Source organism: Schistocerca nitens, chromosome 7 (genome assembly GCF_023898315.1).
Source record: "Schistocerca nitens isolate TAMUIC-IGC-003100 chromosome 7, iqSchNite1.1, whole genome shotgun sequence".
NCBI lineage: Eukaryota > Metazoa > Arthropoda > Insecta > Orthoptera > Acrididae > Schistocerca > Schistocerca nitens.
In genome coordinates this window covers 283,791,302-283,813,807 of record NC_064620.1, presented here as the reverse complement: position 1 = coordinate 283,813,807, position 22,506 = coordinate 283,791,302, and the positions used below count along the sequence as shown (strand labels likewise).

At 41.4% G+C, this 22,506-nt stretch overlaps 1 protein-coding gene across 1 annotated transcript in view; it reads right to left on the bottom strand.

Annotated features, from left to right (window-relative positions):
* Positions 1-21,776, bottom strand: part of LOC126195575 (muscle-specific protein 300 kDa-like) — a 50,377-nt gene extending 28,601 nt beyond the window's left edge. The window contains exons 1-9 of the mRNA XM_049934201.1: positions 21,486-21,776; positions 11,615-11,791; positions 10,457-10,633; positions 7,109-7,426; positions 6,192-6,521; positions 5,239-5,456; positions 4,668-4,959; positions 3,109-3,243; positions 2,829-2,974 (exon numbers count right to left, since the gene is read on the bottom strand). Of these exons, the coding sequence (XP_049790158.1) occupies positions 2,829-2,974; positions 3,109-3,243; positions 4,668-4,959; positions 5,239-5,456; positions 6,192-6,521; positions 7,109-7,426; positions 10,457-10,633; positions 11,615-11,791; positions 21,486-21,776 (2,084 nt within the window). The remainder of the gene's footprint in view (positions 1-2,828; positions 2,975-3,108; positions 3,244-4,667; positions 4,960-5,238; positions 5,457-6,191; positions 6,522-7,108; positions 7,427-10,456; positions 10,634-11,614; positions 11,792-21,485) is intronic.
* Positions 21,777-22,506: the final 730 nt, after the last annotated feature.

Genomic DNA, 22,506 nt, shown 5'->3' with positions numbered 1-22,506 from the left:
CATTGAGCAACATAAACGATAGTTGGTAGGCATGTTTCTACATCTCAGAGATGATGTCTATTAAAATTTTGCACCAGGCGCATAAGAGTGGTGTTAGTGGTACCATTATGAGGATCCAAATCAGGTTTGCTTTTAATACACACTTTAATGGTTGAGAGTGTTAGTTGGAGATACGTTGTGTCTTCTGACGAAAGCTGATTTTGCCTCGGTGCCAGTGATGACCATGTGGTGGTCAGGAGGGACCAGTTCAGTGCCTCCAACCAACCTGTCTGCAGCCAAGGCACACTGGACCTACATGTAGAGTTGTGTTCTGGGGTGCAATTTCGTATGACAGTAGAGTTATCTCACGCACCCTGATGGCAAAATTTAATGCCATTCACGAACAGCATTCCAGAGGATGTTTCCCAATAGGATAATGCTAACCCACATACTGCTGTTGCAACCCAACATGCTCTACAGTGTCTACATGCTGCCTTGGCTTGCTCAATCATCAGATCTGTCTCCAATGAAGCACATATGGGACATCAATGAATTTCAACTTCAGCATCAACAACAAACAGCATTAAGTGTCACTGTATCAACTGACCAAGTGCAACAGGCATGGAACTCTATTACGCGAACTGACATCTGGCACCCGTACAACACAATGCATGCACATCTGCCTGCTTGCATTCGACGTTCTCTCGGTTACACCAGTCATTAAAGTACCAGCATTTCACACTTGCAATGGCTTATCTCATGCTTACATTAACCTGTGATCTTGTAATGTCAATCACTAATGTTAATCACCTAGACAAATATATTGCAGAAATTTCATTACTCTACATTAATTATTTTTTGGTGTTGCCATTTTTTTCTGACTGTGTATGTATATGATGGCACACAGAATACTTCAAAAATTCAAGGGAGATTTCTGCAATAATGTCTAAAATGGATATCCTTACAATCAGAATTATCTTCTGAACTAAGAGGATTGTTATTATGTGAGTTATTAACCCTAACTGGGGTATAAGACAGCAAATATTAACTGAACTACAAATGCACCTTCGTAGGATCTTTACCAGCGACCAATTCCACGTTAAGGCAAAGATTCATGACCTGAGTCATTTGAACATGTCAAGGATATAACAGGAACAACTGTACCTGTACCAAATGTGGATTTCCTGTGAGCTGAAATCATTATCTTGCTGTATTTACAGACCACTAAATTTTAATACTTCATTTTCTTGAACCTATCGAGGGACATTGAATAGTGCTGAGTTTTTGACAATTCTTCAATACACTGAGGAGCATGTCAACTTTGACTTCATCACCCTTTCCAATTCCAGATGAGTGGTGAAACTATTAAAGACATCTAATGCAGCGGAAAATACAACCTTACAACAGCATATCACATCATGAATCTGATGTTATAGGTCACCACAAATACAGGAATCAGGAAGTTACAATGTACTGGGTAAAAGCACACTGTGGAACACCTACCAATGAAACAGCAGACAAGCTAGTCAAAGCAACCATCTATGATGGAGTGAGGGGATACATGGAATTACCAGCTACAAATCTTTTAAATGCTATTAAACCAACATCAGAGAGAAGTTGAATACAGAACTGCAAGAGACTCGCAAATGCAAACGTAAAGATTATGTCAAATTGAACCCAATGCTAAATCCTAACTTCTGGCATGAGAAAAATCAATGCTTCCAATGACTGACAAATATTATAAAGTAACTCACATTCAACAATGGCTGCTATGGGAAGCACTTACATCATATTTGTCTGGTTGCATCACTGCATCTGTGGTGAAAAGAAGGGTGTCAGTCACATCTGTTTTGACTGCACGGACAGATATAGCACAGCCAGCCACCTCCTACAATGACTGGTCACTATCGGATGCTGTTTGCTGATATGTGTAGCTGTACTGCTCTGCTTGAAAGACTTGACAGTATACTGCCTGTTGTATACTTTTTGTTGGAAAAGCAGGTCAACTTCTAATATGATTACACTGTAACTTTATGTTTATTATGATCTGTAATGTATTAGATCCAATGTGTACACTGCTCCTCAATGTGTTAAATCTAAATTTATGACAATGGCTGTACCAGTCCTGATCAGACGGAGGGAAGAGTGGGGGAGGGGAGGGGGAAAAGAAGTGTTTAAATTACATTTACATTACACTAAACCAGTGTAGGATGTCTTATGAATAGTTTGTTTGAAGATGCCACAAGTGTACTGTATAATTCTCAAAGATGATAAATTTGCAACACTTAAAAGTGTCAAATCAATAACAAAAATCACTGAAACTCAGTAAAACAATTTTGTGGACTACACAATCAGAATGTTTGGCTAGAACACAGAAGAAACCAATAACTCTGACATATTATTTAAACAATCTGATCTACCAAAAAACAGAATTATCAAGCATCATTTGTCGACACACCTTCTTGGAAAATGAAATGACATCTACTAATAATGTGCCCTCCAGCTCTCATATGTGCCAATTTCTCCAGATGAGTGGTGGAACTATTAAAGACATCTAATGCAGTGGAAAATACAACCCTACAACTCTGGAAGCTAGTTAGCAGACAGATCAAATAGCAGTAAAAATATTGTGATCTGTTTTTTTTTTTTTTTTTTTTTTTTTTAATAATGGTTTCATAACAGCATATTTTAGTATTTCTATAACGGTACCTTGCTGCAAAAATTCATTAAAGACTCATCATTTTTAGTTTTCCAGCAAATAAATTTAAATTTTGACTGTGTAAAACAAGAAGCTGTTAGTAATGCAACGATAAAAGTGAGGTAATAGCAAAGGCACTGGTGATACATACCGTTGTTCCAACATATCAGTTGCTATAGTAATAGATTCTGTATTTATTGTTGCTTTGCATGCTTCACAGTTTGTCAGAAGCAGCTCACAAAGATTAAGTACTTCTCCCACATTACTGCTTTGTTTCTCAATTGCTTTCTGTAATTCCTGAAAAATAAAGGATGATACTTTTAGCACATATGACAAGACACCTCAGATTGACATAAAGTGGAACCTGAAATGAGAAAATAAAATGGTTGTACTTAAGTAAGGAAAATTGTAAATTTAAGAGATATACAGACCTCATGTTCACGGAGCTTTTGGTCAACAGTCTCCTTACTGCAGGTTTCAAATACTAATGGAGTGGCCAGCTTTGATTCAACTTGGTGAAGCCACGCACGTAGCTCAGCAAGGCGCAGTTCTAACTGAGACATGGTCTGCAAAGTAATGATGAAAATGATGGTTAATTTGTATCTGGAAGATTAAACTACTTTCAAGTTCTATGGTTTCTAAAAGTATGTATGAACATCATTTTCTTCATTACATTAATACTCTGCTGTGGATTTTGCAGACAATGGTAAAATATGAGGTTTAGCGTTTATGGTGACTATCTCATTAGCAACCAATCACTTCTGTACAACAACATAGAACAATTTACTCTGGAAATTCAAATAGTAACAACCTTGGAACATTTAAGAACAAAATGCACTGTTGTGTGTCTCAATGGCCCATTTCCATTCAAACAACAACAAGGGTGACATGTATGTTTATTACACAATTTTTCTATTAGTGATTCAGCCATTACTTATGTACCCTATGTTCTTCCTACTGAAACTTTATCTGTCTCAGTCTGTACTTTATCTTTTTTATTCCTATTCTGTGAGCTTCTTCCTTATAAGAATATAACAAACCTAGCACTTTTCACATTAAATTAAATTCATTGATTAAAAATCTGTAGTAATAATATGGCACATTTAAAATTATACAATGTAATTTACACACCTGCTTGAACAAACTAAATGGCTCTGAGCACTATGGGACTCAACTGCTGTGGTTATCAGTCCCCTAGAACTTAGAACTACTTAAACCTAACTAACCTAAGGACATCACACACATCCATGCCCGAGGCAGGATTCGAACCTGCGACCGTAGCAGTCGCATGGTTCCGGACTGCGCGCCTAGAACCGCGAGACCACCGCGGCCGGCTGAACAAACTAAAGAGCAGAGCAAATTTTATAACTGAAGTGTGTTATTTCAGTCAATGCCACATTGGGGGACATGCCAGTGATGAGCATGAAATGACGATGACGATGACGACAACACAACAACGAGTCCCTGAGCGGAGAAAATGTCCAATTTGGCTGGGAATCAAACTCGGTCCCACTGGCATGGGAGGTGAGAATGTTACCAGACAGCTAAGCAGGCAGACACTTATCATGTAATAATAGAATTACTGATGGATTTCCTATTAAAAAAGTTTACCAAATATTTGTTTCTCTGCCAACAGTTCACAATGATCACAAGCTTTGAATGTGCTGCTTACACTATGCACTATGAAACCTGAGTTTAGTGATAATGTGAGAAACACATAGCAAAAATTCTTTAATACATTTTAGGCACTTTTCAACACACTGTTTAACACTGCTCTGCATACTTACAAACTGGTGTTCTTTTCTATTAGCAGAAAAAACAAATAATAAGGATACTGAACATCAAATTAAATATTTATACATATTTTTCCACTTACAATGCTGGACTATGAAGCAATGGTCGTTGTGGTGGTGGAGGGGGGAGGCAGGGGATGGGGGGGGGGGGAGAAGTAAAACTTAGTAACATGTTACTGAAAGAGAGTGTGTCACACCTGCAGCAGTTCAGCAAGTCGTGCTGCACGAGAGCGACCAAGATCCTGCAGTTCTCGCCATCGAGTCTCAACCCGTTCGACACGTTCCTTTAATTCAGGATCAGCATTTGTGTCCATCTCAGCAAGCAATTCACGTCCGGTTCGAGTCAGCCACTCTGCTTCTCGCCTCTTAAGGGCTACTTCAGCCTGCAATTCTGTCTCTAGTCTCCTTAGAACCTCTTCTGCATCTGCAGTGCTGCTGCGCTCCAAACGTGCTTCAACTTCTGATGCCCACGTCATGAAGCGAGATTGCCTGCAATCCAATTTTATTATGATAATGCACATTTTGAAATAAGCTGATAGAAAATTAACATTTTTATCATTACCATGAAATATAAATCGTAGTAATGTGATAGCATCATGACACATAGAGGCTATTGGCTTCTGTGAATCTTAGAAGCAATATAGAAAAGTCACATCCCATGCAGTAAGTTTACTACATACAAGCTATAAATCACTAGTCATAAGAATCATAAAGCATAAATAGCCTTTGAATGCATGCGATTGTGTCTCGTCATAAGGGAATAAATACCTGGTATCAAACAACGTCCTTAATCCAATACGCTCCTCAAGTCTGTGGCAGAGCAGTGTCAGTTGGTGCTCCAGATCAGCTTGCGCTTGCCACAGCAACCATGCTCGCTGTGTTGCTGCCTTCATATCCTGTGGTGCAGCACACTCCTTCAATTGCTCCAATGTTACTCCAAGGGACTCTAAATCAGCAGTACGATCTGCTAGCTGTGTACGTAGTTCCTAGAATAGAAACAATAAGTATACAAAACTGAAAAACTTCATCACACACACACACACACACACACACACACACACACACACACACACACACACACACACACACAGAAGCAACATCTCTCACTAAATATCCATCTTTTTCTCTCACTATTTGACAATAGGATTTAACAACAACATGACGAGCACATTATGTAAAATCCTATCCAAAGCATATATGCATCTTACGTACTTAGCAAATAGTATTACCATACATTAATTTAAAATATGTCGGTTATCTTCTTCCTTATACTGGGTGGATAATATGTCCAATTACTTTCAAACCTATTCATCAGGTACTGAAAACTATTTATGCCACTTTTTGTAGCAACAAAAGCCTGTCTGTATCTCTGATGTGGGTGATAAATTACACACCTCAAAATCGGTTAGATGTCATTTTCATTTATATATCTTACATTTACTTCAAAATTGCTGCTTTTGCCATGTACATATTATCACTCTTTAAAGCATAGTATTGCATTCTTTCTACTGGAGATAATGTTTCAAAATTTTTTTCCAGCTGTTAGATACTTCTTATTTAAATGAACTGTTGGTATTCATTCAAAATGAAATCTTAATTTCAATAAGATAGTGTGTGTGTGTGTGTGTGTGTGTGTGTGTGTGTGTGTGTGTGTGTGTGTGTGTAGGGGGGGGGGGGGCAGACACCAGTGAACATTTGCTTAGAAATGATATTGCTCTCACCTTCAGCCGTTCAAGGCGTTCAGAGACGGCATTAACTGAAACAGGAGTGTCTGCACCACTCTGTTCAATTGTGGAGCGTACTTCATTGAATGCTGTTGTCACTGCTGCAGCTTGCTGCTCAAAAGAAGCAGCTAAGTTTGAGATTCGCTCCAAAAATTCACGCCAGGTTTCAAGTGCTGCACCCAAGTTGGAAATCCGTTGAACAATAGCTGCATGTTCCATACGGATAGATGTAGCTAGTGCTTCATCACAAAATGTCAGCAAGGAAGACTGTTGTTGTTGAAGTGATTCAGCCTGCACCTCACCAGATGGAATCTTCTCAATCAATGCCTAGAACGAAACATACAAGCAACCGTGAATACTTTCCACTGTGAGACATGCTTTTTATTATAGGACATGAATACAGTAACATCACCACTACAGCTTTCCTGCCAGTACCAGAGAATAATGACTCCTAGAGTCACCACTGAAATGAGTCAATACGATTTATGCAAAAATAAGTAATGATCTAAAAATAATGTATGCAGCTCTTGAAACCAATACATTACTTTACCAAAGTATTTAGAAGTCTTTTTGAAAGCTTATTACAAATAATGGCACAATAGCATGCATGTTTAGAAAACCCTTACACCAAGAATACCTATTTAGTGAAAGTGTGATAAGTTCATTCCTTCCCTTCTCTGACTTTTTTCTAATAATATAACTCTATGAAAAGTCTGATTACTATTAAAAACAAGAAATTAAATTAATGGTGCATTTCTCGATATTCAGTCAAGTTTGTATTCCCTGGCTTGGTTGTCAAAATATGCAAAATGGAAATACAAACTCAGCTGAACACTCAGAAGTAAACCATTAATCAATCACACCTTGAAAACATGAGAGTTCACAGTGAATTAAATGATCATGAATTTACTCACTTGTATCCGAAGAAGAATTTTGGGCAGACAGCGTAGATGTATGTACCGAAGCTGAAGGCGTGCCCTCTCCCTCTCAGTGTCTCGTAGCCAAGCCAGGAGAACTGCCTGATCCTGTCGATAACGATCCCAGGCATCCAAGCGAGCGCGTACCTCTGCATGGCGATCCATAATGCGGGCCAATGTCTCATTGTGCAGATTTGTCAGTGAAGCAAACTGTTCCACTACTGACGATTCTATTAAACCACTACCCAAAAGCCCATCAGAGTCATTTTTGGACAGCAACACATTCTGCTGGTTGGTCAGTAGATTCTGATGTACCTGCATACAAGATAAGATGTTGAATTTTCACTACACTATAAAAAAATGTCAATTTAACTTCAACATCAAGATAACTGATAATATGATAAAAAAAGCTCTATGCTGAACAACGAAAGGTAACATTTTACAATTTTTAGTAGTGAATGTTAAAATGACTTGTTTTAAATTTGCCAGAATTCTTTAAACAAATCCTCTTTACATGTAGATGCTGTTCATTAAAACAAACACTAATTTATTCTTCTTTCTTTTGGAAACACACAAAATTGAACTGCTTATTCAAAAGTTTTTAAGAGCTATAAATGAACTGCACTAAAACCAGTATAATATGCGAATCTGGTAAATGAAACATGAATAGATTTACGGTGGTTATCCATTGGGTGCTGACATCAACTGTTGGCAAGTTTGCAAAGCAGGAACTTTTATTAGAGGAAAAGAAAAACAAAAGCAAGCATGCTATAATGACGTTTCAATTTATGATTAACTTCCAGATTCATAAAAATTGGTTAAAAATGAAATGGTTGGTGGTCTTGTTGTGACAAATTGGAATTTGAGTTTTAACACTTTCAAAAACAAAAAGATAAACATCAAGATTTACAGTCAATATTGTACTTCCATTCAATAAAGAAAATTAGGTGTGATGAGAAAATCTAATAGCCAATTTGTGCCATGTTCAGGTATAAATACAAAAAGAAAACACTCTTCAGTTTTACAGTAGTTCATTCACATTACAAAATGTAGCATCTCATTGGCATTTTACTTACAAAGACTCTGAATGAATAAGGAATCATAAATAATTTCCCTTGTTTAATAAAAATGACTATCTTTTGAGATTGCACTTTTAAAGAACATATGAATGAGTGACCAAATAAATGTAATTTTACTGAACATTAGGAAGTGTTTTCCTTTTATAATATTATCATCATGTTCTGCCAAGCACCAACAGAAATTCAGTTACTATAAATTTGATCTAAAATATTTACAAAATAATGGTTTTTGTTCCATTAAGAGTCCCTCTTGAACTTTCTATTCCAAAAGAATGGAAAAAGAAGTATAAGGAAATGTACTGCAATCCATATTTATCTTAGAGAACTAGAGTACTGGCACAGTACATAGTGATCTCATTGCAATACCAACAACAAAAATTTTATATTTAAAAAAAAAAAAAAAGATTTATCATGTTTTAGGTCATGACATTACTAGACGTGGAGCTCTCATGTTGGACAAGGAGAAGAAATAACATTAGTCTTCATCTGCCAGAAAGGAGTCATCCAGGCATTCACCTTCCAAAATTTAGGAAAGCCACCACAATCCTAAACTTTGAATCTTGTTATCAGCATCGTGCCACTTTGCAAACCCAATACTTTGACGACTGTTGTGTGTTAAAAACAGATTCTTCACCATTACATGTTTGCACCTGTTACTGTCCTTCAAAGCAGTCGCCAGTGTTGTGTAGAACCCGCTGCCAGCGATATGGAAGGCATAGTATACCATTAGCAGAGCCTGTTCTGTTGATGGTGCGAATGGAGCGGTCTACTGTCTGTCGAATCTCTGGAACAGTTCTGAAGCAAATGCCATGAAGTGATTCCTTCATCTTCGGAATCAAGTCACAAGGACTTGTCCGGGGGGTATAGTGGATAATACAGTACATCCCAGTCCCATCGACCAAACAAAGCAGCCACAGCTTGCGCTGTGTGCACCTGCGCATTGTCGTGCAAAATGATAGGTGGGTTGCGCAGAAAGTGTCGCCGCTTCATTCGCAAAGCTGGTCACAGGTGAAGCTCCAAAAACGAACAGTAATACTGTGCACAGATGGTCTGCCGTGGAGGACCATATTGGATTAAGGACATTGTTTGATACCAGGTATTTATTCCCTTAGTATAGCGCCATCAAGGTCGTACACTAGAATCACCAGAACTTTCACTTCAGAACTGTTCCAGACATTCGACATGCAATAGACCACTATTTGCACTATCAACAGAACAGGCTCTGCTAACGGTATACTATGCCTTCAACATTGCTTGCAACAGGTTCTACACAATGCTGGTGACTACTTTAAAGGGCAGTAACAGGTGCAAACATGTAACTCTTTTGTATCAGTTGTGAATAAACAGTTGCCACTATTTAAGTTCCAACCATTGTATATATATTATTTGCTCCTCATAAATTACTAATAGTGCATAAAACATTAACTGGAAATTAAGTGTTGAGAACGCATTCCATTCCAAAAATGTTCTTACTATAGTTTTACTTTCTATTTCCTTGATTTGAATGTAGAAAACTCATTGATTACATCACTAAAGCCAAATTTAGAAACTGTGATGTATTCTATCAAGAAGGTAGCTGAATCTGACAGTCTGATCCACCTATACTTGACATTCAGTAGTTTTTTACGATCCGTAATTTGCTAAAACTGCAGTGACAAGATGCTGCCGTCACTGTAATTGTCATTCATACCCTCAACGCTATTTCACTGTTTGGATAAGCAACTCATAATCCATGGTTTGAGGGGGTGGGGGGTGGGGGGAGGTGTCAACACCCCCCCCCCCTCCGTTTTTGTGGCCCCTCTGTGTCTAGGTCCTTGGAGAGGGGCCATTTTGCCATAGCCTTAGGGCAATCCTAATTAATGCACACTTCACGCCCTAGCCTCAGTACATTCCTGATTAATGCACACTTTTATGTATAATTACATACTTTTTGAAATAAAATAATAATCTATTCACAGTAAGTATGTTGCTTTTTAATGTTAGTCACCACAACAGTACGATATATTTGAAATAACAGCACCCAAGTGCACTAGTAATGCATGAAGTAGGGGCTAGCAAGAAATACTTTGAATCTAGTTTTTTAATTCGTGGACACATGTAATTCCTGCAAGAAACTTTTTATAGACACACCATCAACTGAAAATACACATCCGCATTCTACAACTCAGACAATTTAGCGTATTAAATATACTTTATTTCTTGTGTAGTGATTGCATAAACATAACCTACTTTATTTCAGCAAATTTTGTATATATTTTTAACTTACTTCACAAAGGTGCTGGTGTTCAGCAAGGGCCTTATAATCTCCAGGGACTCCAGCAGAAAGGAATGCTTGGACATGCACAAGGTACTCTTGCCACAAACGTAATGCTGCAGCACCATCTTGTCCACGAACCAAGCGAGCTGACAATCGATGGTATTGTTGGAAAGTCTCACGGAATACCTGTAGTGTAAAATGTAACACATTTTATTTCCAGTATGAAGTCCTTCAAGCTATATTTAAAACATGCCATACCATTTTCCTGAACAACTCTCACTATGATTTTACAAACTATTTTCTGATTTACATTCCACTCACCATTCGTGCAGTTTAAAATATAAATATTCTAATATTCAAACATCTACCTGTAATTACATTGTATCATTAAACATTGCATAGGACATGATTACTAATTTAGAATTATACTGTGGAGTATGCAAAAAATAATGAAAGAGTAATGATTAATAGAAACAGGCGAGATTAGTGTACTCCCCCACCCCCACAAAATCTCCACTTCTCACTTCACCTCTATCAGTGACTGATAAATTGGTATATTTTCTAATGGCAAGTATTAATCATCTAGATCGCAACGTGAAATTTTAAAAATGCACACAATGCTCATTTCATTGTCACCTACAATAAATGGCAGATCCTACACTCCACCTGTAAATAAAAACAATTGATTACAACAAATAATATTGGATGTATCAGATCACAAGCACTATGTCCTTTTAGTGGAGGAAAGCACCCTTTACGACAGGGCTAGTCTATAACAGTTTAGAACAACTTTCGTCTTATATGCTGAACAGAGATAAGCTACAGTTGTCTTGCCTCCCTCATTATGGGTTCTGAATGATCTGCCCTTCCTTTTTAAGCTTCTCCAATCCACGCCTCTCTCCTACTGAGGAAACTATTAGTTCTGAAAGTCAGGATTGTGGGTGTACTTTCATGTTTGTCTACTGGGAGTGATGACGTTTTGCCTCCTAAAGATAAGTTGTAATAAATAGCATGACATTTTGAAAAATTCTATAAAAAGTCCTATTATCTTTGGAGATGTGTGCGCAAGGGTATTTTTGTTTTTTACTCTAAAATATTAAACGATCATTGTTCTGCACAGATACAATGACAGCTATAAGAAGTTAGTTATTCTCAGTGTTTGTGTACCTGTTGCCAGAGAGCAAGCACTTCCACAACCGGTGCATCATCTACAGAGGTCTCTGCTGAGCCTCTCAACTGCTGCAGTTGCGACTCAGTCTTGCCCAAAGCCAGCAGATGGCTACGCAGGGCGCCCAGTTGTTGTTCAGCATCTTGCTCTGTTGCTTCTTCCACAGCAGCCAAGCTCTGAAATTGCATATGATATAAGTTCAATTTGTTCCTTTGATAAAACTGTGCTGGTATATTTTTAAACAAGTAAAACATTCTGATTACCATCTCATATTAAATTTCAGAAAAACTGTACATCAGGTAGCATGTTTATGTCAAATAATCTGGTGAATCATTATTACCAAATATTCAAGTTAATTCAAAATCAAGGTAACTGCTTAGGCACCTCTGAATGTAAAAAAAAATTAATGGAATCACCGATAGTACCCTTTAATTGACAAACCGACATCTCTACCCATTCCTGAGAGAAGTGCTCTTAACAGATGGATGGATGGATGGATGGATGGATGGACGGACGGTCGGACAGACAGACAGACAAATGGGCAACAAATGGCAAAAAATATATTTTGTGATATACACTCCTGGAAATTGAAATAAGAACACCGTGAATTCATTGTCCCAGGAAGAGGAAACTTTATTGACACATTCCTGGGGTCAGATACATCACATGATCACACTGACAGAACCACCGGCACATAGACACAGGCAACAGAGCATGCACAATGTCGGCACTAGTACAGTGTATATCCACCTTTCGCAGCAATGCAGGCTGCTATTCTCCCTGGAGACGATCGTAGAGATGCTGGATGTAGTCCTGTGGAACGGCTTGCCATGCCATTTCCACCTGGCGCCTCAGTTGGACCAGCGTTCGTGCTGGACGTGCAGACCGCGTGAGACGACGCTTCATCCAGTCCCAAACATGCTCAATGGGGGACAGATCAGGAGATCTTGCTGGCCAGGGTAGTTGTCTTACACCTTCTAGAGCACGTAGGGTGGCACGGGATACATGCGGACGTGCATTGTCCTGTTGGAACAGCAAGTTCCCTTGCCGGTCTAGGAATGGTAGAACGATGGGTTCGATGACGGTTTGGATGTACCGTGCACTATTCAGTGTCCCCTCGACGATCACCAGTATTGTACGGCCAGTGTAGGAGATCGCTCCCCACACCATGATGCCGGGTGTTGGCCCTGTGTGCCTCGGTCGTATGCAGTCCTGATTGTGGCGCTCACCTGCACGGCGCCAAACACGCATACGACCATCATTGGCACCAAGGCAGAAGCGACTCTCATCGCTGAAGACGACACGTCTCCATTCGTCCCTCCATTCACGCCTGTCGCGACACCACTGGAGGCGGGCTGCACGATGTTGGGGCGTGAGCGGAAGACGGCCTAACGGTGTGCGGGACCGTAGCCCAGCTTCATGGAGACGGTTGCGAATGGTCCTCGCCGATACCCCAGGAGCAACAGTGTCCCTAATTTGCTGGGAAGTGGCGGTGCGGTCCCCTACGGCACTGCGTAGGATCCTACGGTCTTGGCGTGCATCCGTGCGTCGCTGCGGTCCGGTCCCAGGTCGACGGGCACGTGCACCTTCCGCCGACCACTGGCGACAACATCGATGTACTGTGGAGACCTCACGCCCCACGTGTTGAGCAATTCGGCGGTACGTCCACCCGGCCTCCCGCATGCCCACTATACGCCCTCGCTCAAAGTCCGTCAACTGCACATACGGTTCACGTCCACGCTGTCGCGGCATGCTACCAGTGTTAAAGACTGCGATGGAGCTCCGTATGCCACGGCAAACTGGCTGACACTGACGGCGGCGGTGCACAAATGCTGCGCAGCTAGCGCCATTCGACGGCCAACACCGCGGTTCCTGGTGTGTCCGCTGTGCCGTGCGTGTGATCATTGCTTGTACAGCCCTCTCGCAGTGTCCGGAGCAAGTATGGTGGGTCTGACACACCGGTGTCAATGTGTTCTTTTTTCCATTTCCAGGAGTGTAGTAACAAATAAACAATTTTCTGTTTTTTTCGTTTACTTGTACAGTAAAACCATGGTTCTTGCCAAATTCAATGAGTTTAGGTCGGCAGGAAGTACCCTATAGTTTTTGATGAGGTGTTTGCAAGTATCAAAATATGTGATATATACGGCCACATCTTTGAATTGCTTCGGCTTACGCAATGTTTCACATAGATTTCAAATTGATGCTTTTACCCATTAATGAGTAAAAGGGATCTTAACAACAGACAGACAACAACGTGATCCTCTAGGAGTTCTGTTTTTAACGACTGGGGGGGGGGGGAGCGACAATATGGCAAAGCGTCCGTATTTTAATCTTACAATTGTGAGAATTCTGTTTTTCTTATGGCAATTTGAGTTCTGAAAGCACGCTTGATTCCCCATGCGATACAGCAATGGGAGCACACGCAGCGGAGAGTGATTGGAAGTGTGGGGCGAAACAATTTGCGGCGAGAGCGCCGGGGCGCTCGCGTGGCCGCCTGGCGTTAGCCCTCTCCGCGCCTGCCCAACAGCGCAGCGCTCACCCCGGAACCGTGATTCAATTAAAATTGCAAGGACGCGGGGCTTCATTAGATAATTGCACGTGCACGGGCAGCACGCCGATTTGCTGGTTTCTCAAGGCCGGCTTTGGGCACGCGAACGGAGCGCAGGTGCCGTGCCTGCCGCCATGTTGCCACTGTCCTCGAGCCATGCTGCCGCACCCTGATCAGCAAGGCTGACAAAGTGGTCCATGAAGAAGGCGTATCACGACTGCACGCTGGATCGTTTAGGTGTAAACATGTCTCTGACGTTGAGCATGCTTACGAGAAGAGAAGACAGTGGGCTCGTTATTAGTAAACTTTTTTGGGAGGCCCAACTTACTAGTTCCGAATCGTAAAATGTTGGAGTAGTTGGGTTGCTTGTATTTCGTCTCCTGCCACTGTCTACTTTCGCGTTCAAACAACATTGTGGCCATTAGCAATATACAAACTACCAGTGAATGCAATGTTCTGAAAACTCACCTTACTTGTAGCTACAGATACCATTACCGCACATGTCAAGCACCGTCAGTGTTCCGATCGACCAAGACTGGTAACAACGAAGACTGCCCTGTTGTGTACCAAGTACGTCTAACATCTTCACGTCTGCGTCTGTCGTCCGGCACAGCTATGGACTAACTACATAAGCCCTTCACAATCCGCCACAATGGTGGGGCACTGTCAGAGGTCTGGTAGAAGCATACGACGATGTGTGACGTTGCATCATTTTCATGGACGAATCTCCGTTCTACACTACCGGTACCACAGGTAACTATCATATGGGATTAAGGGGGGAGGGGAGAGATCACATTTTGCTAACGTTCCGGAAAACCGCAGCCATAAATTCATACCATCTCTGGTAGAGAATCAGGGGCCTCTGACAGGACAGCAAAAAGTCAAAGACATCCTGCACTCACATGTTACCTTTCATGAAACAATGCCCTGGCACAATTTTTCAACAGAACAACACTTGTTCACACACGGCTTGTCCCGTTTATGAATTACCTGAATTATACAGAAATACTCTGGTTATTAAGATCCTCTGATCTGTCCGCATTAAGTTACATGTGCAACCAGCCCGGACGTATCTCCGCGACAACGCCAATATACAGGATACCAAGGACCCATGCAACGATTTTGGGCCAGCTTACCTCAAGAGAGGATAAGACTGTTGAACGACACTCTTCCCAACCGAATCAGTGAAACATCCAAGCCCAGGGGCGTGCAACAGCCTACTGGCAAAGGACTACAAATTTCTTTATTCACTTGACTTGATTTAGTAAACACTGAGATAAAACTATTTATCTTTTGAACTCGTCAAATTTCATTTCACATTTCCCCTCCTTCCATATGCTAGTTTTTGAGGTTTTTTTCGAAACTGTGCTATATTATTTCGTTTATGCCATGTCACTGCCCCCCCCCCCCCCCCCCCCCCGATCACTCTTCTTAGGGATCGACACAACAGTGTTATCACCACTTCCGTAGTTTTCCTTCATTTATGGAAACCAACGTACTTCAATGCGGCACATACCCTGATTGGCCCTCAGTTTAAAATTATTCAGCACTCAGAACAGCGTCAATCTCTATTAACGGAAATGAATGAGTTTTGCCGCGCGGGAATACAAGCATAAATCCAATTCGTGAAAACAGAACAGGAAGGAAACTGTTGCAATTTTCTCGCAACAGTAGCGAGGTGAGGGTCGGCTGAGATTGGGCCGAATTATTCAGCGTAAGAATCAGGACAGCCCTCACTTCGTTGGAAATTTGTACAGCCTGGCGCACGAGCCAAGTCGTTCGTGCTCAGTGAGCTGCAGAATACATAATGCCAGGCGGACGGAAACAAATGGCGCGAATAGCTCAAGTTGTGCAGAAGTAGGTGGCGCGGCTCGCGTGCCGCGAACGGCATCGAGCGGGCGATCATAAAGACCTGGCTGCAATTAGCAGCCGGAAGTCCTGGTACGCGGGAGACTTCTCACGGGAACAGTACTGCTTAACAGCCGCACGCGAAATGCCAGCACTGCCGAGTGCTCTGCGACATATAATTCTATAAGGGGCGAGACGAGCGAAAACCTATCAGCCCCCAACAGCCGCTGGGAGAAGAACGACGAGCATTACTTCTACAGGGTGTTACGAAAAGGTACGGCCAAACTTTCAGGAAACATTCCTCACACACAAAAAAAGAAAAGGTGTTACGTGGACATGTGTCCGGAAACGCTTAATTTCCATGTTAGAGCTCATTTAGTTTCGTCAGTATGTACTGTACTTCCTCGATTCACCGCCATGATTTCATACGGGATACTCTACCTGTACTGCTAGAACATGTGCCTTTACAAGTACGACACAACATGTGGTTCATGCACGATGGAGCTCCTGCACATTTCAGTCGAAGTGTTCGTACGCTTCTCAACAACAGATTCGGTAACCGATGGATTGGTAGAGGCGGACAATTTCCATGGCCTCCACGCTCTCCTGACCACAACCCTCTTGACTTTCATTTATGGGGGCATTTGAAAGCTCTTGTCTACGCAACCCCGGTACCAAATGTAGAGACTCTTCGTGCTCGTATTGTGGACGGCTGTGATACAATACGCCATTCTCCAGGGCTGCATCAGCGCATCAGGGATTCCATGCGACGGAGGGTGGATGCATGTATCCTCGCTAACGGAGGACATTTTGAACATTTCCTGTAACAAAGTGTTTGAAGTCACGCTGGTACGTTCTGTTGCTGTGTGTTTCCATTCCATGATTAATGTGATTTGAAGAGAAGTAATAAAATGAGCTCTAACATGGAAAGTAAGCGTTTCCGGACACATGTCCACATAACATACTTTCTTTCTTTGTGTATGAGGAATGTTTTCTGAAAGTTTGGCCGTACCTTTTTGTAACACCCTGTAGACTAATTCTTTCACAAACATACAAAGTTAGCCGCAAAGTCTCGCTTATCAGTGCCTTTCTACATAGCCCCATAAATGTTGGAATTTAAATGAAAAAATCTTATTCTGTCTTGATCACCACAATTAGCCGCTTCTTCAATAACATCTTGTTAAGACTACTCGGCTTCAAGCACACATGTCATCATTACGTACATAAAAAGTCAAGCCAATGAATAAAAATAAAATGTAATCTAAGCGGTTCTTAGACAATTATACCCACTAACAGATAATGAAATGGCATCATCGCTAGAGCTGTGATGGCAAAAAGCTGTGGTGCCGAATGATTTTCTAGTTTTATAACGAATTAAGATGTTTGTAAACGCGATTGGCTACGTTCCTAATACTACAGGCAACCCACAGACTTCCGCGAGAAAGTAGTGGGATAGATGCCCTCACAGTGATGGACGGAAATCTTCAATAACATATATTGGCAATAAGGTAATTTCCCTGCTCCAATAAGATTTACTAAAAGGTACGGTTAAGAAAGATGAGACGTTACTAAATTGAGAAAGAAGACGGATGAGGACGCCACCTACATTTATAAATATGCAACCGACATCTCATAGGCGAATGTAAGTTACTATACCGTAGACTGGGCTCAAAATTATCCTGGCTCATTAGTGTAGCAGATGCTTTCAGTAACAGCACCCGCACATGCAGGGCTAGCGTAGTAATATCCACATTCGTAACACTGCTCATTTTATTATCAAGCAATGTTATCGAAATTTATCTGGCTTTAGTAGCTTTAAAATTCCAAGCAACCCCCACCCTCAAGGGATGGACGGGAAGTTCATACATCGCCTACCCCATTTCCAATACAGCACCCAAAAATCCATCGAACACACATCCATATTAAAATATCTGGAGCTAACCTGCGACTACAACACCAATTTATTAACTGTCCAAATTGGAAAAATTACTAGCACACTGTAATTGGGTAATTTCATCTACCACACTTTAAAAAGCCTCGTCGAGATTGTTGTTCTATTCAGTCTGAAGATACCTACATCCATTTGAACCTGTTTCCTCTATTCACAAAGTCTTGGTCATGTGTACAACTGTTACTCCCTCACATTTCCATCCATTACCAGATTAACTATTCCTTAATGTATTCCTTAATGCTTCAATATGTCTCCTATCAACGTATCCCTTCTTTTTAGACAAATTATGCCACATATTTCTTTTCCCCACAATTCAAACTAACATCTCTCACTCACTAGTTATCCGATCTATGCATCTAACAGTCAGCATTGCTCTGTAGTACCACATTTCAAACAGTCTATCTCTAAAATGGTAAATTTATGTCATAAATTTCTCCACAATTCGATCCAGTACATACCTCTAAAATAGTAAATTTGCGGCATAAATTTATCTTAGAGTCGATCCAGCATATACATCTTCATTAATTACCTGATCTACATTTCTAACCTTCAGCATTGCTCAACATTTCAGAAGCTTCTATTATCTTTTTGTTCTTCTCTGATGACGATATACCCCTGAGTAGCCTCCACCCAGGAATCTGCTATCATACACACTGCAATACTACTGTGTTTGCCTGTCTGACAAGTCTACATCACCCACCTAGACTGTTGCTCCTGCAACCACTGAAAATGCTGTTACCCTTCTTCGCGGATCATGTGTTTGGCTACATATCAGCGCTGAAATCAGTTGCATACGTGGGGTGATGACGTCACTGATCAACTGGTTGTACCAAGTGTTGAGCTCTATAATCTCATGTGTGAAGAAAGGGGAGACAGTTGTGACATGTCCTATCACAAGTTAAAGCAATTGTCACTGCGTTAACTCACAGTAATTGATTTCATGCTTTGCTGTCCTATTAATTTTTATTTTATTTTTTGCTTGTACGAATATGAAATGCCAACAGGTGAGCAAATACTATTCATCTGTCACAAAACACAGCCGAGATGTCTGTGAGCAAATTTACAGTTACGGTAGCCACAAGAAGAAAATGATTATCTCAACTGATTCCCTACCTGAAATTAGCAAGTGATCTTATAAATAGAGACGGAGGTTTTCGCTTAAATTCTGGTAGGAATCCTGCACTCTGCTGGTGGAACAACGTAAGGACGAGGTTAACGCCACTCGCACACCTGCAGTTGGCTATCACTAATTTCTGACGTAGGTCATCTTTGGTTGTGTGGGGTCACTAATTAAAGATTGCGAGAACACAAAACCCACTGCTGTAACATGACTAACAATGAGAGGTAACTGGCGGTGGGATGAAGTTTTTGAAACAGTCTATACGGTGATGTAGATTAAGGTTCAAGGAATCACACTCTGCTGCCATTCACCCTAGTAAGCCCTCCTTTGCGAAGAAAAAAAGAAAAAAAAATCGCAATTTCGCATGATGATCTGCAGCTTGCAAAACAGTATCAATTTATAGATTGGTTGCATAAAATAATGGCTACGGTACTGACACACGCAAAAGGATGTGGTATGAATATCATCACTTTCCCTGAACTTTTTTTAAAATTTTTTATCGAAATGACTTTGATCACTACTTTTATTCAATTAATAGATTTACACGCATTTTTTTAATTTGTATTCCTTTATCACGTCATTTTAATCAACGTATTGACTTCTTCAGTTGATCTTATTTTTTTCTTCTTATCATTCTTTTTCCACTTGAAATCTTTGTGCATGTGAATTTAATAATTTTTATTCATCTATAATCAGGTTTAAACATTCGAAAATACCGGTCTGTGGGTTAAAAAACAAAAGCCGAAATAATGTATTTATACTGACTACGCAATAGTGTCAAGAATGTATTTTTCGTTACATGACGTACAGCTTTTGGATGGCAATCGTGACACAAACATTTAAAACATAAATTCTTGGTGCACTATATGCAATGATTTAAACGAAATGTAAAATGAGAAATAGAAATAATGAATGCAATAACATAGACGAAAATATAGGATGATAAAGTGGAACTTAATACACAACAATGATCAAAATCAAGTGAACAAGGATTCCAAGTGAAAAAAGACAGATAGGGAGAAAAATGAAAGCAAATGATGTTTTTCATACGATGACTAATATAACGCAACAAAGGAATAGAATAAATTATATTTAAACCAATTGACTGAATAAAAGTAACGATGAAACTCGTTTCGATAAAGATTTTAAAATAAAAATGTTTAAAGCACCTGACAATATTCGAACCCATATCATTTTGCACGCGAGGTCAGCGCCTTTAGCACCACGCAATGCAACCAATCTGTAAAAAATAATTCTATTTTTGAAAAGTTGCAAAGCATTACGCGTAATTTCCCCCCTCCCTTTATTTATTTATTTATTTATTTATTTATTTATTTATTGTCGATTACTCTCAAATGTGTGTCCACCAGGGTACGGCTGCATGGTGTGATTCCTTGGATCTTAACCTGCATCACAGTACAGATTGTTTAGAAAATTCGATCCCATCACTGGGGACCTCTCCTTGTTACGCGTGGCGAAACTGGTTTACGCCGGGTTCACAAACGCAACGAAAGTATCGCCACAAGTCAAGTCATTCTGGAGTGGTGCTGTGAGCTACTGTTCAAACAGGGCGCCACAAATTCTTCGTAATTGCGCAGTTTGCAAAATGGCGTCACCTGTCTCAGCTGATTAAACGGCTGCACATATTACTAACTAAGATGTTTTGGAAACTTAATAAATGTAAAATATTACTTACCTAAGTGTTGTCTCTCTTGTCTCGACTACGTGTTTTAAGAACCGGTCTGCAGCTTCAAACCAAGCAAGGCTGGGTTTATAAATACCTTCTGTAGACGCACCACTCTTAAGTGATTTTAGTACTTTTTTATGTTCATTCATGTAAGCATTTCGAATGCTTCGAATGTTTAATTTTGTTGTAGCTACATCAATTCCAAGTACATATTCACGAATACTGTTTACTATTCCAACTAATGCAGCATCTCTCAAATTTCTGTCTTTGTATGATTCGCTTTTGTGGCTCCAAAGGCATTCTCGTTCTTGATACACCTCCAAGAATCTCATAATTGTCTCTGTTGACCTCTATTTCGACATATTAATAGCAACCGCACAAACAAAGCACTATCTGCGAACGAATACGCACTAGAAAGGTTTGAATCCATCGAATGACGTTATTCGATTGTGGAGAAAGCAAAATGGCGCAACAAAGTAGAACCAAGTTCAACTTTTTGTGGCGTCACAAAAGTTGCGCTTCTTAAATAGCGCCACCGAAAACTAGGAGTTCACACATGCAAGTACAAAGCAACGGCAGTTCGCCATTAGCAGTGGCGATACTTTTGTTGCCTGTGTGAACCCGGCTTTACTTGCAATGTTAAAAGACGTCACCAGAGTACCGCCCCTGCGCACGCGCAGTACTCAGCACACACTACGCGTCGCCACGTCACTGACCTGCTGCACGGAGTCGAGGAAGTGCCTGGCGGCGCGCAGCTCGTGGTGGCCGGCGGCGCGCTGTTCGGCGGCCTGCGCCAGCCGGTCGAGCGCCAGCCGCACCTCCTGCAGGCGGCGGCCCAGCTGCGCCAGCTCGGCGCCCAGCGGCACCGACGACGCGTCCACGCCGGCCGCCTCCGCCACGCGCGCCGCCAGCTCTCGCAGCTCGCCCAGTCGCGCCTGCTGCGCCGACAGCGACGACTCGCTCGCCTGCGCGGGCACACCTTCCAAGTCCACACCGGCGCTAGTCATCGCGCGCTGCTGCTGCCACTGCTGCCAGCTTCCTCCAGCCTTCGCGTATACTCCCGAAACGCAGAGCGCTGCGGTCGCGCCGCTACACGGTCACGATTTTCGTTCACTTCTTGACACCTTTCTGCAAGTTGGGGAAAGCGAAACTCTAAGAGCCTAAAATTTATCCACTCCTATGCAGGAAACCGATACCCAGGGCAGTTCCGACGGGCTGTTGCAGGCACACAGGGGAATGGGAAGGGGCCGGGGGAGGGGTCTGAAAAAATGGTTCAAATGGCTCTGAGCACTATGGGACTCAACTGCTGAGGTCATTAGTCCCCTAGAACTTAGAACTAGTTAAACCTAACTAACCTAAGGACATCACAAACATCCATGCCCGAGGCAGGATTCGAACCTGCGACCGTAGCGGTCTTGCGGTTCCAGACTGCAGCGCCTTTACCCGCACGGCCACTTCGGCCGGCGGAGGGGTCTGAAAAAGAGACGGTTTAACGAAATAACTGAGAAAGGTACGAGTGTTCTCCTACAAACCGTGTTACTGTTGTGCCTACGAAAAGAAGCCTTCCACCTCGAACTATAGCAGTGTCATCACAGTCCAACAAAACAGTCGCGACACTGAGTCTGCTTTTTGCTATCCACTGCGACAGCAGCACACCAAGCTGCCAGCAAGTGACGCTACTGAATGAATATCGTACGAGTGTAAAAACTATCGTTTATACTGATTCGTAACCTTGTT